The following is an 18,362-nucleotide window of genomic DNA, read 5'->3' as shown; positions in this document are numbered from 1 at the left end:
CAAGAGCTATGAGTCCAATTCTTCAAGGATTTATTTATATTTTTTTTTTTTTAGAAATCTATAAGTGTTCATCGTAAAGTATAGTGTTTGCTAGAATTTATTTGATACTTTAATTTCTTTAAGAACTTATAAGTTAGAAAAAATTTCAAATGTTCTTGAAATATACTATTCCAATAAATTTAAATGTTGATTTCAATTATAAAAAATATATATAATATATTAATTAAAATTAATGATTAAAATTATTTAAATATTGGTATTTTAAAAATATTTAAAAAAATTTCTAAAATCACATTTATTCTATTTTAAAAAAATTAATTTGTTTCATAATTTAAATAATTATAACGACTTGAAATAAAGAGCTCAGTAATTATGTAATTTTAGTTTTTTTTAAAAAAAATTCTCTACATCCAAACAATTTTAGCATCTAAATTTATCCAAGTGATTTAGAATCACGCATTTTTTCTTCTTTTTCTTTCCCGCGTTTGTTTCAAATTCACGCATACATTATTTTTTTTTTCGCGCTTATTTCAAATTCACGCATACATTCTTCTTCTAATATCTAAAGATATTTAGGTTTTAATTTTTAATATTTTGAGCATATAACATATATATTTAATGTTTTTATATATTTAAAAATTAAAAAGATAAGTTAACTTTTTAATCAATATTATTATTTTAATGCATGATATATAATGATATATAATCCTCCCCCCCCCTTGAGATATATAAGTGTTTATGACTCGGATATATTGATTTTATTCACCAATTAGTATCTGTTCATAATTTATTTTGTTGAATTTGGGTATACAAATAATTTTTTTAAAAAGGGGAAATTAATAAAATTTTATAAAATTATATTAACAATAAACTATAAAAACCTATATCTCGAGCCCTTGATTCATATTTCCTGTAACTAGAATTAGATACTTAGTTTAAGTCAATTATTTTTTAAAATTACTCGAAGAGTTACTTAGTGAAAAATTAATTTAGAATAAACTTTGGATAGACACAAATTGATAAAATTGTAGTTTTTTGAGTAATACTCTAAATAGGTCCCAAGAAATTTACGATTCGACAGTTTTGTCTCCCACAAAATTTAACTAAAATTTTGACCCTGAGACCAGATACGTCCCCAAAATCGTTTGATCCGGTTAAAGTGGTGACGTGTCAGGTTAATTGTGACATGTCACCTCCAGGACATTTTGGTCCCCATCCACGCTGGACAAAACGATGTCGTATTGGAACCAGGGACAAAACGACGTCATTTCGGGGAGGACAAATTCGTCCCCACTTAGACAGAGAATGCAAACGGCGTCGTTTTCATGTGGGGGACCTATTTGCCTTATAATAATATCTTAGGAGACCTATTTGACCTATAATTTGTGATGTTAAAAGAAGTTAATATTTACTTCAACGCAAACCTTAAAAACATTGACATTGGTCTGTTTATTTATCAAAATGGTAACATAAACCTGAGAACCCAAACATGTTAACCACACAAATATTTGGCTTCAATAGCAACACAAATCAACTTAAGACAAAAGAAGGTTTATTTTCTTCAACATAAACTAAACGAAACTATTCTAGACAACATAAAGTCTTCCTCCAACATAACAAAAGGTGGTAACATAACTAAGATAACAACTTTCACACTAATTCTTAGAAGCATCATTTTTTGAAAGACTGGTTCAACCCTGGTGTTGGAATGAATTTGAACAACTTAGATATTGTGCCACTGGTTGCAACTGAAAATCTCATGGTCGAAATCTTAGTTAAATTTTGTGGGGGACAAAACTGTCGGATGGTAAATTTCTTGGGGACCTATTTAAGGTATTACTCTAATTTTTTTACCAATAAAAAAAAATATATGCAAGAAAATTTCGACACTTATGATTTACGTGAAAATAATTTTCAATGAGGTAAAAATTTGAGTTTGTGAAATATAAGGAGTATTGGATCATACTTGTGGAGCTAATAGCTTTTTTATTTATACCTCGAAAAAATTCGCTAACTCAATTATAAAAGTTGATAACATTTTTCTTCCTGTTCATATTGTGAGTTTTTAAACTCCATTGGTTTTTATGTTATCTTGATCTATAAGTGGTGTTAATTCTAAAACGGACTAAGGAAGAAACATATAATATTCTCAAGTTAAATAGTAGTTTGAACTGAATTTTTTTTTTTTTTACCAAAAATAAGGAGACTTAAACCTGCAATTTCTTAGTTGAATGGAGAAATTATGCTATTTGAACTGAATTTTACATGAAAAAGTTAACACTATATTTGGTTTAGGGGGAAATTGGAGGAAAAAAAAATAGTGGAAGGAAAATGAGTGAAAATTTTCATTTTTTTTTGTTTGGTTACCAAAGAAAATGAGAAGGAAAGAAAATTTTGGTGTGAGTTTCACTAAAAAGTTTTTTCATCAATTACAAGCAAAAAAAAAAAAAAGAAAAAAATGTTATCTTTGGTGTATTTACTATATTACCTCTAATTCTATTATTATTAATAATTGTCAATATAAATTTAGTTTTAATATTTTTAATACATTATTATAATAAAAATTCATATTTAAATATTATATATGTATTAGATAAATAATTTATAAAATTATAATATTTTATAATATTTAAAAAATATAATAAAATATAAATAAAAAAATATTTATACTTTATTTTATATGAATTATGAAAATTGGGTTGGATCACTCCAATTTGGATGCAAAATCAGGTAGGCTCCATCTGATTATGTGTTTTTTTTGTTTCTATTTCTTTTAAATTTATCATATATAAATTTTAGTATTAAAATTTTAATAGTTAGTAGAATTGAATTTTTATTGTTTAATTTAATTTGGTTATTTTTATAATTTAATTATATTAGTAATTAATTATTTAATATTATTTAAGATGTATTAAATGCCAATAAATTATAACTCAAATGATATAGTTTTGGATATTCATTTAAAAAGTTGGGGTTCAACCAAGAGGGGTCTAGCCAACAACAAGCCAACAAATATTTTTAAATTATATTCTATACTAATTAATTATCATTAATTAGTAGTTATTTAATTTTTTTTAAATGTAAAATTAATGATTATTAATTGTCTCTTCTTATTCTAATTCACTTTTTACCATTTATTACGCAAACCTTAATTTCTTTTTTCAAAAAAAATTTCGAACTCCAAAAAACAAAAACACCAAAACATAAGAAAAGGAATCATCCAAATCCTTAAAAAAAAAATCCAAAACATAGGAAAAAGAATCATCCAAAACTAATAAAAAAAAATCCAAATCCTAAGAAAAAAAATACAAAACATAAGAAAAAGAATAATCCAAAATGTAGAAAAATGAAACATAAAAAACTAGTTAAAAAATCATTCAAAACCAAATAGGAGGAGGAGGAGAAGAGCCGCAGGATGGCCGACGACAACGTCTTGGACGACATGGTGTGGACAGTGGAGGGACTCGCGGTGGTGCGTTGCAACGAGTGGAGGAGTCGCCATGGATTGGAGTAGTTGATCGCGCGTCGCGAATGGAAACCTGGTGGTGGCTGCATCGCGACGAATGGAGAGTCGCCGGGTGCGAGTGGCAAGCGATGGGAGTCACGAGCGGTGAGGGTGCGTCGGACGAGCAATGGGGAGTCGCAATGGAACGCGAGGAGGGTGAAGCAGAAACGCGATGGTGGCACAAGGACGGTGCAGCGGCGGCGCTAGCGGCGCGAGGACAAAACCGCGGTAGCCTGGAGCATTGGAAGAGAGATTAGGATTTGTGATTTTGTATGGTGAGTAGAAATGAGAACCAATTAGAGTAAGTTTTAATTCAAAAATATAATTAATGTCAATTAATCAAATTTTGAATTTAAAAGAATAATTTAAAATTAATGATTATTAATTGAGTGGTTCAATTCTTGGTTAATAAACACTTGACTCTCTGTATTTTTCTTTAAATTATAAATAAATATTATTTAATTTAAACTAATAAATACGAATTAACAAATTTAAATAATAACACTGAATTTTAAATTAAATACTATTATAATTTGAATTTAATATAATTTTAAACGTTACTATATTGAACATTAACAAATAACTAAATACTATGATTTGATTTGATTTGATTAGGATCATATCTAGGTTTTATTAACATAAGGTACGAGTTTAATTGGATATTAAATTTCATATAAATTGACAAATAAGTACCATGATTTGATTTGATTAGGATTATATCTACACTTTACTAATATAAAGTACTAGTTGAGCTATTGTATTTAATATTATTTCATTTTAATTCAAACACTATTTAATTTAAAATATAAGATGAAAAATATAAAAATAAAATGAAATTCAAACGAAAAATTTTAAATTCAAAAAATAAATTTTGATAGATCCACAAACTATTTCACATCATCGTTATTTCATCTCTATCTTTATATGGGTAGTAATTCACGTAAACAAATAATGAAATGGAAACTAATATTACACTAATGTCTTAAATGCAAACAAATTACATACATGTTTCCTTGCATATTTATATAAATCGAATTAACACTTTTTCAATATAAATCAAATCAATTAAATTTAAATTAGTAAAGTAGCTCATAGTAAATCAAATCAATGAGTTTTGATTTAAGGTTTATAGTAAATCGAATCAAAGTGCTTCGATTTAGAACCCATGTTAAATCGAATTGAGTAGATTCGATTTATAGAAAACGTAGCACATAGATAAATCGAATAAAGTAGATTCGATTTATTAGTTATGTGTCTATATAAACAATTCCAATTCACTTCTTTCGAATTATATTTTATAATTACTTTCATCCCCAAACCACATCCAAGAGAAAAAAAGTTAGGCAACACCACAAAATTCAAAATTGAAGACATAGAAGACGATCCGAATCATATCTATCAGTTAGACAGAGTTGTCCATATTACTGACAACATCAAGGTTAGTGAATAAAATTTATTTTCATCAGGATAGATCAGAAATATTAGTAATATTGAGTCGATTAGAGTATTTATTTATAAGCGATAGTTAGAATTTTTAAACTACAAATAGTAGTTAAAATAGTGTTTATAAATAACTGTTAGTTAGAATAGTGATTAGAAATTCGGTTAGAATTTATAAATTTTAAATATTAGATTAATTAGGAATTAGAATTTTAGTTAAAATTTAATTTAAATTACAAATGTCAGTGATAATAGTGATTTAAAATTGTAATATATTTTACATTAAAGTTCTTTTTATTAGAATTCTCCGTACATTAGTTTTTATTTTTTTGGATTTGTTGGAAATATGAGTATTGTAAAATTATTTGTTTGAGTTTAGAGTATTTTGTTTAAAAGGATATGCATTATTTAATGTTTGTTTAGTGAAGTGTTTTTATTAATTATTATGGTTGATAGAAAATTGTTAATTGTTTTGTTAATTATTATTTGCGGTGGTGAATTTTTGAATTATTTGAAAATGGAAAATGGAAAACGCTACCTTGTAAAGGCATAAAATGTTTTCTGTTTGAAACTAGAAAAAATGAAGTCCACGCTTACTATTTGAATTGTTTTAAAACTGAAATACTATTCACGCGTTCTTTCCAGGCGGTTACACAAGTATCGGGTGTAAGGAATTATAATTAATTAAAAAATAAAATATTAAATTTAACGGCTGAGAGATCACATGTTATGTGAATGACCACAAAACAAAAAGAGGAGGAGCATGGAGAGGAAGCAGGTGGGCATGAATGACATCCTCCCTCGGGAGCTCATTCGCCGAATCTTTCTAAGGGTACCCGCCAAAGACCTGTTTCGCCTCAGATTCGTTTCAAAACTTTGGCACTCTTTCATTTCCGATCCAGACTTTGCGGAATTGCATTACAACCTCTACTCTGCCGTATCTTCCCGTTCGTACTTATTGGTAAAAGACTATACTAGTGCTTACTGTGTTCACTTAGACAGGCTATTTGATGTTGCAGCAGCACCACCAACACTCAAAGAGGTATCTCTCCCTTCTAGGAAGAAGCCATATCCTCATTTTCGTCTCTTGGGATCCTGCCGAGGCTTTGTTCTCTTAAAGGAAAAACCAGATTTTCTTGTTATATGGAACCCAGTGACTGGATCCAGCAAAACAATATCTTACTCTCATATTAAGGTCCCGCGCGATGATTCAATTATTCGATATGGATTTGGTTTCGATGCATCACGAGATGACTATTTAATAGTTCTATCTTGGCATGATTACTACATCCAACACGGCTTAGTTTGCTTTTCGTTGAGAACCAATTCATGGATTGATCTCGATGCAGCACTCCCCGAAACCAGGGTTAGGTGGAAGCAGAAACTTTCTGCGTTGTTCTTACATGGCGCTATTCATTGGTTGTGTTACTCTAGTCGAGATCACATTGAAGATGGTATTCTTATCTTTGATTTGAAGGAAAGGAGTTTCTCAACGATATCTATGCCAACACAACTCGTAGGGTGTTACCCCATCTATCTCATCACACTAGGAGGTTGCCTAGCCTTGTATTCGGATGACAAGCATAAAACTGAGATATGGGTTATGAAAGAATATAAAGTACCGTCATCTTGGATTCTAATGTATGACATTCCTTATGGTAACAATTTGCCTCTATGCATGTCCAATGGAAGTGACATTATTGCGTTAAATTTTACTCCGCGGTATTGCAAGATAAGGTTTGCCAAATATAACGTCAGTGGAGAGCTTCTAAATTATTCTCCTCTGCCTCTTTCTGAATATTATTACTTCCATAGAAGTTTCTCTGTATATACAGGGAGTCTCTTTCCATTCCCCTGTGACATTAAGGATAGGGATAAGAAGAAGAAAACTGGTATGTAAACTATTCTCCTATGCTTTGCACCCTATATCTTTGTGATTAATGAAAAAGTACCAAGCAAGATGCATCATGCATAAATTTGCATTCAGAAATGAGATTTGACTATTGATGGTATGAAATTACAATTTATCATTAATCACTTTCTTGCTTCTTACAGTCCAGTCTTATGGTGAGGCTTAAGGTTTAGCTATGTTTTCATGTCTAAAGCCGTGACCTTTACCCGCTGATCTTCTTTGCAGGCCAAGAATGTTTTGAACAACGTGATGTTGCCGAAGATTAGAATGACAATGGGGTCAAATAAAGGAAGAGAATATGGAGCAAGCATATTAGTGAACAACGAACATACAGCCGAACAACTTAGAGTTTGGAAGTATGATTTTCTTTCCAAATTTCGCATTGTTAGGTATGCTGTGGACACTAATAACAGTCTTGTGTCTTTCTCCTTGGCTTCTATCCAAGTATCATTACAAAAAAGACTACTTAACTTACTAGCTCCTTCCATTTTCATTTTCATTTGGTTGTTTAATAGCTAGAGATGAGGTAATGAATGCTTAAATGTTAAAGAACAATCATATGTCAGAATCTGCTGTCTCCACATTGTATCTGAGACCTTTTCGCAGAACCATTTTTAATTCTATATCATAAAAACTAGTCATACGTTTGTATGAGAATTGAGAAGGATCTAAGTTAGTTTTATACTATCTGGTGTGAGGTGCTGCAAGGTGCATTGCCTTTTGGGATTTATAGCACACTGAGCATCAAGTTAATTTTGTTGAGATATTTAGTTTGAAATTTTTTGAAGTCAAAGTTATTAAAAAAACACTAAACTTTCTTTTTTACTACACTTGTTAAACAACTATTATTTTTTATTTTTTATCATTATGATGACGATTATTTTTTAAAATTATTTAATTTGCATATTACATATAACTATAAGGGATTTTATTGATATATATAATTTTAAAAATATTTATTTAAATATGTAAATTATTTTAAAATTACATATATTAATAAGTAAAATATTTATTTTATTGATACAAAAAAATTTTAACTTAATGAGAATTTTTTTTTTGCTGCGTTTGGAAGGAAGACTGTGACTCATATTGAAATTAAAAGACAAAGAGCCTAAGATTGAATTAAATCTCTATTTGTGTTTAAAATTGTCAAACTCGCGAATCTAAGTAAATTCGTGGAGTTGACTTACACTTGACTCGTAGACTCGATTTGTAAACTTATATGAATTTATCTGTTATGAATTATATATATATATATATATATATATATATATATATATATATATATATATATATATATATATAAACTATAGACATTTAAACTTAATCATTTTAAACTCAAAACACATAATAAATAAAAATAGTACATTAGTTCAACAATTACAACAAATACTTTAGAACACACATTTAAGTTCTTCATGATAAAATATCTAGTACAACATAAAACACAACAGAAAAGAATAACAATGCAATAATTATATATTCTAATAAACTAAAAATCTAAAATTGAAATCCTCTAATATCTTCATCTTCTATGACATCAACATCATCATTTTCAACATCTTCATCAGAAACATTATTTAGACCGGGATAAATAAATTCATAATTCAAACGTTCTGTAATAACTAACAAATAATTGTATTCAAAATAATTAAATTCAGAATTATTCCTAATAAAAATGCAGTAACAACTAACAACTATCACAGAATTAACTTAAGTTTAACAATGAATTAAGTAACAACTAACAAATAAAAAAACGCAGTAACAACTATCAACTATCACAGAATTAACTTAAGTTTAATAATGATTTAAGTAATTAACAATGAATTAACAACTATTGCAGAATTCAGTAACAAGTAACAACTATATATCACAGAAAACAGATCAAGTAAGAAATGGAAGTAATTAATTGTAAATTTTTTAAAACATACCTGAATAGAGAAGAGGTCCTCGGTGGTTATGTTGTTACTGTTGTGCAGTCAAACAAAGGGCGGCGGTGTGCGAACAGAAGATGGAAGCGCGGCGGACGGCAGATGAACACTGGCGACCAGCAATGCAACGAACGACAGCAGCACAAAGGATGGAAGATGCTCCACTTGAAGTGAAACCAAACAGAACAGACTCAACAAAAAATGAGAGCAGAGAGTAGGGAGCGACGGGGGCGTAGGTGAAAGATCGACGGCGGATGGCAGACAGCAGACGAATAGAGGTGAGAAATCACAGCAGAGAGAAAGAGAGAGAATGGCGGAGAGAGGGAGAGAAGAGTGAGTGACGAGCCAAAGCCATTAAGCGATTTTGATCGAGTTTCTACGAGTCTAGCCGAGTTTACTAAAAAACTCGCGATTTTGACCATCATTAAACTCACGAATTTGACAATTATGATTGTATGTGGTGTAAAATGTACTGATGTTTAATTTAAAATAAATATAGAAATTAAGTGGTAGATTTATAATTTAAAAAGTTAAATGAAAATATTTTTAATAAAAAATATTATTTAAATTTTAGTTTTTGTCTTTAAAATTTCAGTCTTTTATATCCCCATTTTTTAAAAAATATTAAAAAAATTAAAATTTTAGTTCTAGTCTCTTACCACCAAATACAATACTAAATCTTAATTCTTTAGTCTCCATCCCCTAACCTAACACTGCTATATTTAGGAATGAGGTTTTAAATTTATCCCAAATAATTTTTGAATGATTATCTTAATTTTAAATAAAACTCTACAACCAAATAAAATATTTAACCAAACTATTTTTCGCATCACACGCTTATTCGAAGTTTTAGATTTATAGATTCGATCGTAACAAAAAAGATGAATATTGGACAGCATTGTAATATTCCAAGACCTATGAGTCCAATTCTTCAAGGATTTATTTATATATTTTTTATCAAAAATCTATTAGTTCATCGTAAAGTGTTTGCTAGAATTTATTTGATACTTTAGTTTCTTTAAGAACTTAGAAAGAATTTCAAATGTTTTTGAAATATAGAATTCTAGTAAATTTAACTGTTGTTGTTAATTATAAATAATATATATAATATATTAATTAAAATTAACGATTAAAATTATTTGAATATTGATATTCTAAGAATATTTGAAACTTTTTTCTAAAATCTTATTTATTTTATTTTTAAAAAACCTAATTTCTTTCATAATTTAAATAATTAGAACGACTTAAAATAAAAAGTAATTATGCAATTTTAGTTCTTTTTCTTAAAAAAAAAATAGAATCCTAACTTATTATTTTAAGGGTAAAAAACGGAAATAAGTCAAGGGTGGAAAGAAATTACATGAATCAGCCAAATTGGAAATTGCTTCACGAATGAGCCAAAGCACATTACTATATAATTCGAACCAGCTTGGTTCGAACTACAATAACACATAATTCGAACCAGGGTAGCTCGAATAATGATGGAACACGTGATGAATGTAATTCGAACCTACATGGTTCGAACTAGAATTGAGAATAATTCGAACTAGGAGAGTTCGAATTACACATTTGGATGCTTCACCAAGTAATTCAAACCTAGTTGGTTCGAATTAGTCAAAGTTTGCCTCGAATAGTAATTCGAACTGGGCTGGTTCGAATTACAAAGGTTTCCGCTATATAAAGAGTTCGAATTAGCCTCATTCGAACCACATTTTCATTCTCATACACCCCACCAAATCCCAGAGAAAACGACCCAGATTTGATCCGACAAAGACTCGAACAGAATACTCAGCTGATGGGGGACGATCCGGAAAGGCTATATCGGTTGGACGGAGTTGCTCATATAGCCGGGGTCATCAACGACGAGGTTAGTTGATAGAAAACTTTGTGCTAGCGGTTTATCTAAGTTAGTGGTTTTGCATGTGGTTTTAGTGGCGGTTTATGTTAGCAGTTTATCCTAGTGGTATTGCAAGTGGTTTGTTTGAGAGGTTTTGCATGCAGTTTAGTTGGTAGTTTAGTTGGTGGTTTATTTATGTTAGTGATTTTTGTTAGTTGTTTAGCATGCGGTTTTAGTTGGTGGTTTATTTATGTTAGTGGTTTTTGTTAGTTGTTTAGCATGCGGTTTTAGTTGGTGGTTTTATGTTAGTGGTTTTGTATGCGGTTTTGTTGATGGTTTATGATGGCGGTTTATTTTGGTGGTATTGGAAGTGGTTTATTATGTGATTTTGTGTGCGGTTTATGATAGTGATTTTGCATGTGGTTTTCGTAAGTGGATTTGTATGCGGTTTATGTTAGCAGTTTGAGCATGTGGTTTTGCAGCCGGTTTGTTATATTGGTTTTGCATGTAGATTCTGTTAGTGGTTTCCATTAGTGGTTTCTGGTGTTGGTTATTTTTGTCACTGGTATTCTACGTGGTTCTAATAATGCGGTGCATGTAATGCGCAGCCACAGCGATGCATCAGGAGCATGCGGCGGCAGCAGGGCATGCGACTCGATGAGCGGTATGTTCCGTACTTGCAGATGGCCGGATTATACCATCTTGCGAGGCTGAACGATAGATGGTTCCGGTTAGATGAGCCCCTTGTCAGTGCCTTCGTCGAGCGGTGGCGTCCGAAGATGCACACCTTCCATATGCCGTTCAGAGAGTCCACGATCACACTTCAGGACGTGGCGTACCAGTTGGGGTTGCCAGTGGACGAGCGTTATGTCAGCGGTTGCCTTACAGATTTCCAGATATACATCCAGGGTGGCCGTCCAGCTTGGGTGTGGTTCGAGGAGTTGCTTGGAGTGATTCCTCCTCTGAGCTAGGTTCAGAAGTTCGCAGTAAACTGCACTTGGTTCCAGGAGATTTTTGGAGAGTGCCCTGAGGGAGCCGATGAGGAGACTGTGCGACGCTTTGCTCGACTAGTGCGAATGCAACAGGGAGTATGTTGGAGTTCCCGTCCTGTGCAATCACGACAAGCAACGTTCCCCCATACTTACCATACAGATGTGTGCCGTCAATACTAACCAGCGGCTTGCAATGATGGAATGCCTCGATACACGGTGAAAACGTCCAGAACAGTCTGTGAAAATAAGCTTGAGACTCGTCTAGCTGTCCACCAACTCGAACAGGGCTCATCCTAAGGACTGCAACAGTACCAGGCATCGTCAACTAGACTCCTAACACCCACCTGGGGAGCTCATTGTACGACTCATCCCAGTCACCATAGATGAGGGCAATAGCCTTCTGCTTCGCCAACCAGACTCTCCTGTACGTCGGCCTAAACCCAAAGTGTGCGGTCGTGGCATTTAGGAGCACCTTGATGCTGACGGATGCATCAGCCCTAACCATTGGCATAATGAATGCCGATATCACATGATAATCCAAACTCCTGTGGTCGCTGGAGATGGAGGTGGCAAGACAGGTATGAGGTCTATTGTACCGTTTGACCTCCCAAATGCCCTTGCGCTGCCGGAGACTCAGCCGAATCAACCATGTGCACCCATTCCCGAACTCAGAACACTTGCCCACATACCGGCGATAGTCAGACTCCACTACCTTGTACTGTACCCCTCGGTGGATGCTGTAAGTCTTCACACTTAACAGGGCCTCATCTTTATCCTGAAATTGCTAACCAACCTGGAACTCTGTCAGACCAGCAGTCCCTTCCGCATGTCTAGCTCCAAATCCAGCAGGCTGCCCAGAAACCCCCTCCTGCCTCATGGCATCCAAGTCCAAAGAGGAAAAATGTGGTGGATACTGCTGTGTGCCAGAGCTAGAACCACCTCCCGCCCCGGCAGGCTCACTCGCTCCAATATCATTGCCACTGTCATCATCAATCATATCCGGCTCGACATCATCGTCCTCTGGATCACCCAGCAATCCCTCTTCAACCCCAGGCGGTGCAACGCACTGTAAAGAGGTCGGCAGAAATTCTCCTGTTCCGACCTCGTCGCCTACACTGCCATTGAGATCAACAGCGAACGAAGGGGAGGCGACAGGTTGGACGGGTGGCTCGTACGCAGGGACGGAAGAAGAAGCAACGGCAGGTATGGAGCTAGAACCGGCTGCCGTGGCTAAAGTGGTGGTATTCCGGTTCGAACCCCCTAAGCTGGATACCACATCAACCAACTTTGCCAACAGTTCTGGTGTCCTCACTTCTGGAAACTGCCGGCGACAATGAAACATGACCTGCAAGTCCTCATCACTCCCGATCGTGAAACAATCATACTTCATGGTTTCCTGGAGCACCGTGATTGGAATGCGATAGAAAAACTTCTTAACCCGCTTCGCATCTTCCAGACCAAGTTTCAGCAGTACAGACCTAACAAGGTCATCATAGCTCGTCGTAGGCCTCACGATAATACAGAGAGGATCCTTATGGGTGAACTTCACACCGGAACGAGTTTTCCTCTTAATCGATCCTTTGTGGTAAACCAACACTACAAAACTCTCCTCACTAGCCATCTTACCCCTCTAATGAGAGCAACTCACGTTTACAACCATATATATACAGGTCTGGTGCTCACTAATTCGAACCAGCCTAGTTCGAAATATGGTTTGTGTAATTCGAACCAACCTGGTTCGATTACTTTGGGAAGCTTCCACTCATATAATTCGAACTCATCTAGTTCGAATTATGTATGTTCTTAGTTCGAACCAATCTAGTTCGAATTAGTCTGAATTTCGCTAAACAATTCGAGCTAATTCGGTTCGAATTATATACAAAGGCAATTCGAACTAAGCTGGTTCGAATTGCATAGAGAAGTGCTTTGGTTGATTGATGAAGTAATTTTCAACTTGGCGGATTTACGTAATTTCTGGCCTCCCTTAACTTATTTCTGTTTTTTACCCTTATTTTAATATCCTTCTAATATCTAAAGAAATTTAAGTTTTTATTTTTAATATTTTAAGCATATAATATATATATTTAATTTTTTTGCATATTTAAAAATTAAAAAGATAAATTAACTTTCTAATCAATATTCTTATTTTAGTGCATGATATATATATGAGTAAAGTATCATTTTTGTCCCCAACGTTTGGGGTAAGTACTATTTATGTCCCTAACGTTTAAATCGTCCTATTTGTATCCTTAACGTTTATAAAAGTGATTCAATGTTATCCTACTATCAATTATACTAACAAATCAGATTATATTTTTCAATTATTCTCAATTAGGTCTCACTTGGATGTGTTCGATTTTAATATTATACCCACTATTTGTGTTTAGATTCAATTATGTCCCTAGAAAAGTGAATTATGTAAATGTTGTAGGAATTAGTTTCAACATTTGATGAGCTATTTTTCGGAGTATATCATCGATTCTATCCCAGACATTTGTATTCTAACTTCAAGAAGAGATTTTTAAAACTCAAACTAAAGCGCTCATGATGTGTAATTGACGACAGGATAACATTGAATCACTTTTACAAACGTTAGGGATACAAATAGAACGATTTAAACGTTAGGGACACAAATAAGATTTACCCCAAACGTTAGAGACAAAAACGATACTTTACTATATATATATATATATTTTTTTTTTTTCCCTTTTAGATATAGGTGTTAAGGACTCGAATTTATTGATTTTTTTTTACCAATTAGGATCTGTCCATAATTTATTTTGTTGAGTTTGGGTGGACTTTGAGTTAAAATAATTTTTTTTAAAGGAAAAACTAATAAAATTTTATAAAATTATATTAATAATAAACTAAAAAAATTTATATCTGGAACCCTTGATTTATATTTCATGTAACTAAAGTTAGATACTTAGTTTAAGTTAATTATTTTTTAAAATTATTCGAAGAGTTACTTAGTGAAAAATTAATTTAGAGTAAACTTTGGATAGATACAAATTGGTAAGGTGGTAGCTTCTTTGATCGACAGAAAAAGTATATGTACGGAGACTTCGACCTTTTTTAATTTCTGCAAATATTTTTGTCTGTAACTATTGAAAAATATTTTTAAGTAGTTTCTGACATTTTTAAAAGTTAGACCGATCAATCTCTCCATTCAAATAACAGAAAAATCTGACGTGGCTCCCGTAATGCTTGTCACGTGTATGTGTGTGTCACGCGTACGCGTCGTTATGAATTCAGCAAATTCTCATTTTTTTTTATAATTCTCCATTTTACATGTTTTTTTTCCATTTCTTTTAAGTCATTCTTGTCTTCAAAACTTTAAATCACTCAAACAAATATATCAAGACATCGAATGAAAGAAAAATAAATTAAATTATGGTAAATCTAATAAAAATATTGTAGTCATTTTTTATAAAACAAATCTTCCTTCAATTAATTTGCCTTCTACTATTAAATTTTCAAGAGAAAATTAATTTATATGTATTACGAAGGAGAGAAAGAAAAAATGTATTTAAAGCGGATACGGGAGAACATTAAGAGAAATGGTGAAAACTAATCACCAATTATACGATATGATTCTGAAATTAGGACTTTTTTTTTAGTGGTAAAACTAGCTTAGTGATTTACTTATTCTGAAATTAAGTTTTAAATTTATTGAAAACCAAAATACAAATTATAAAATTCTAAAATGTATGCAACTCAAATTACTCTACTTAACTAAATAAAATATGAAATGCAAAATTGATTTTATTTATAATTTTATTAAAAATACAACTTAAAGAAGAAAAGTGATTGAATGCATGTTATTGTAGTACTGGTAATATATATGGAAATAGATTTTCTTAAATTTTTTTGGTAAGATGTAATTTTTTATCGTTTAATATTTTTATTTTTTAATTTTATTTAAAAAATATAAAATGAAGAACCACGTTAAATTTATACTAAAATCAACTATTAAAATTAGTCATTAATATAAAATACACATAAAAATATAAAATACACATAAAAAATTAGTGAAACTATATATATATATTTTTACATAAATATATGATGACTGATTTTAGTGTACAAATAGCTTTTTTATAAAATGAGAGATCATACTTTATTTTTAGGGCAATTTACGCATCTAAATTGTTTGACCCCTAATATTACGCAAATACATTGTTTCCAAATTTAATACGCAAATGCATTGTTTCACTATTTTATGTAAACCGCTACTGGCAGTAGCGGTTTACAGATGTGCATAAACCGCTACAACCAGCCGCAGTTTATGTGTGTGAGTGTGTGAGTGTAAACCGCTGCTGCCAGCAGCGGTTTACGTGCGTGTGTATGTGAGTGTAAACCGCTACTGGCAGTAGCGGTTTACGTGCGTGTGTATGTGACTGTAAACCGCTACTGGCAGTAGTGGTTTACGTGCGTGTGTGAGTGTACGTGTATGTGTGTATACTATTTAAATAATATTATAAATAAAAAATTTAATTTATCATTTCACAATATAATTTAAAAAATATAAATATGCATCTAATAAATTTTTTATTTGTATTTATTATTAGAAGTGAGACCAAATTACAAATAAAAAAATACAGTCTTCAAAGTATTGAATTATATAAAGCAAGACTAATTTTTTTTATTCTCATCTCTTTTAAAATTTATAAATAATAAAATAATTTATTTTTAGCCAAAAGTTTACTAAATTATATATTTTACTCTTTAAAAATCACTTCATTCCCTTTTATTTATATCAACCATACAAAGGAGATTGGAGAGTTTGGAAAATGGGTTGTGTTCTTTGCTGCTGATTTGCATTTGAGGTTCTAGCTAAATGATTTTTTTTATTTGTGCAACTTTGTTGTCTTATACCAAAAAATAAAAATTATTTGTATTTTACAGTTGATTAATTAGATAAATAATAGTGATAGCATCATAATTTTGATGACTAAAATAAAAAATATAAATATGCATGTAATAATTTTTTATTTGTATTTATTATTAAAATGAGATTAAATAGCAAATCAAAGAGTGAGTGTTCACAGAGTACTAAAATATATAAACTAAGACTAAATTTTTTTTTATCTTCATCCCTTCTAAAACTCATGAATGATAAAATAATTTATTTTTAGTAAAAAATTCACTAAAGCATACACTTTTTCTTTAAAAATTACTTCATTTTTTATCCATATAAATCATATGATTGCAAAAAATATATACTCCTTTTTCTTTCTCTCAATTTTTTTGTAACTTAATTTAGCATAAACAAACATTTTTTCTAATCAACGTAAACCGCTAGAGGAACACAGAAACCGCTAAATTAAGTTACAAAAAAATTGAGAGAAAGAAAACGGAGTATATATTTTTTGCAATCATATGATTTATATGGATAAAAAATGAAGTAATTTTTAAAGAAAAAGTGTATGCTTTAGTGAATTTTTTACTAAAAATAAATTATTTTATCATTCATGAGTTTTAGAAGGGATGAAGATAAAAAAAAAATTAGTCTTAGTTTATATATTTTAGTACTTTGTGAGTACTCACTCTTTGATTTGCTATTTAATCTCATTTTAATAATAAATACAAATAAAAAATTTATTACATGCATATTTATATTTTTTAAATTATATTGTGAAATGATAAATTAAATTTTTTATTTATAATATTATTTAAATAGTATACACACATGCACGTAAACCGCTGCTGCCAGTAGCGGTTTACACTCACACACACGCACGTAAACTGCTGCTGGCAGCAGCGGTTTACACTCACACACTCACACACATAAACCGCTACTGCCAGTAGCGGTTTACATAAAATAGTGAAACAATGCATTTGCGTATTAAATTTGGAAACAATGTATTTGCGTAATATTGAAGGTCAAACAATTTAGATGCGTAAATTGCCCTTATTTTTATAAGATTGATTACAGAAATATATAAAGGTGTTTGTTATGATGCCTAAAAATTATTGTTTAATTGGTGAAAAAAGTTAAATAATAAAAATTAAAAAAACTTAAATATTTAAAATTATTATAAAAATTAAGTTAAACAAAAAGTTAAACATTAAATAAAAGATACCATAAAATTGACCATATATAAAATGAGGGCAAGTGCTATCATGTAGATAAAAAATATTATCTCCATGTATAGATGACACATGTAGGTTTATAATGAAACTAACTTATAGTGCATTCTACTGAAGGGAAACAAATTTCTTAACAATGGACCTTACTAAAAAGTAGACTTATAGCTAGTATATGATATCACACGTATAATCGTCATTAGGATTGATGAAAAATAATTAAGTGTATAACTTTTTTTTTCCTTATTTTGGGCCTGGATACTTAAGTTGTTAAAAATTTTAATAAAAAATTAAAGAAAAAAAAAACAACTATTGTAGAGGAAGAAAAATTGAAAACGGCGTCGTTCTCCAACACCTTTTTCCCTACCGCATCCCTTAATAAATTCCCTAATCTATTATGTGATTACCGACCCCTGTCGTAAAGCCTCAAGTAACGTCTCTCTCTATCGCCGGCGACAAAAGCAGCAGGTCCCAGAGTTGTTGTCGTCGTCGTCGCTCTTTGTCTGTCACCGTTAAGCACTCAGTCGTGTGCCTTCTGTTCGGTATCTTCCCTAGAAGCAGCACATCCTGGAGTAGGACGTCAATATCGTATGCTTGCATGGAGTCTCGTCGACAGCAGCTGATCCCCGATGTGCTTAGTTCCAACAAATTTTTC

General features: G+C 31.4%; 1 protein-coding gene across 2 annotated transcripts; it reads left to right on the top strand.

Annotated features, from left to right (window-relative positions):
• The first annotated feature begins 5,627 nt into the window (after positions 1–5,627).
• LOC112740652 (F-box/kelch-repeat protein At3g23880-like) lies at positions 5,628–7,514 on the top strand. 2 transcript variants are annotated; one of them, XM_025789254.2, is made up of 2 exons: positions 5,628–6,837; positions 7,083–7,514. In XM_025789254.2, the coding sequence occupies exons 1-2, from the start codon at positions 5,709–5,711 to the stop codon at positions 7,121–7,123; spliced, it is 1,170 nt and encodes a 389-aa protein (XP_025645039.1). In that variant the 5' UTR covers positions 5,628–5,708; the 3' UTR covers positions 7,124–7,514. The 2 variants fall into 2 exon arrangements, with proteins under 2 accessions (XP_025645039.1, XP_072072230.1); XM_072216129.1 differs by having other exon boundaries at positions 7,001–7,514.
• Positions 7,515–18,362: the final 10,848 nt, after the last annotated feature.

The sequence above is a fragment of the Arachis hypogaea genome, chromosome 14 (genome assembly GCF_003086295.3).
Source record: "Arachis hypogaea cultivar Tifrunner chromosome 14, arahy.Tifrunner.gnm2.J5K5, whole genome shotgun sequence".
NCBI lineage: Eukaryota > Viridiplantae > Streptophyta > Magnoliopsida > Fabales > Fabaceae > Arachis > Arachis hypogaea.
This window is presented reverse-complemented; position numbering and strand designations above follow the sequence as displayed.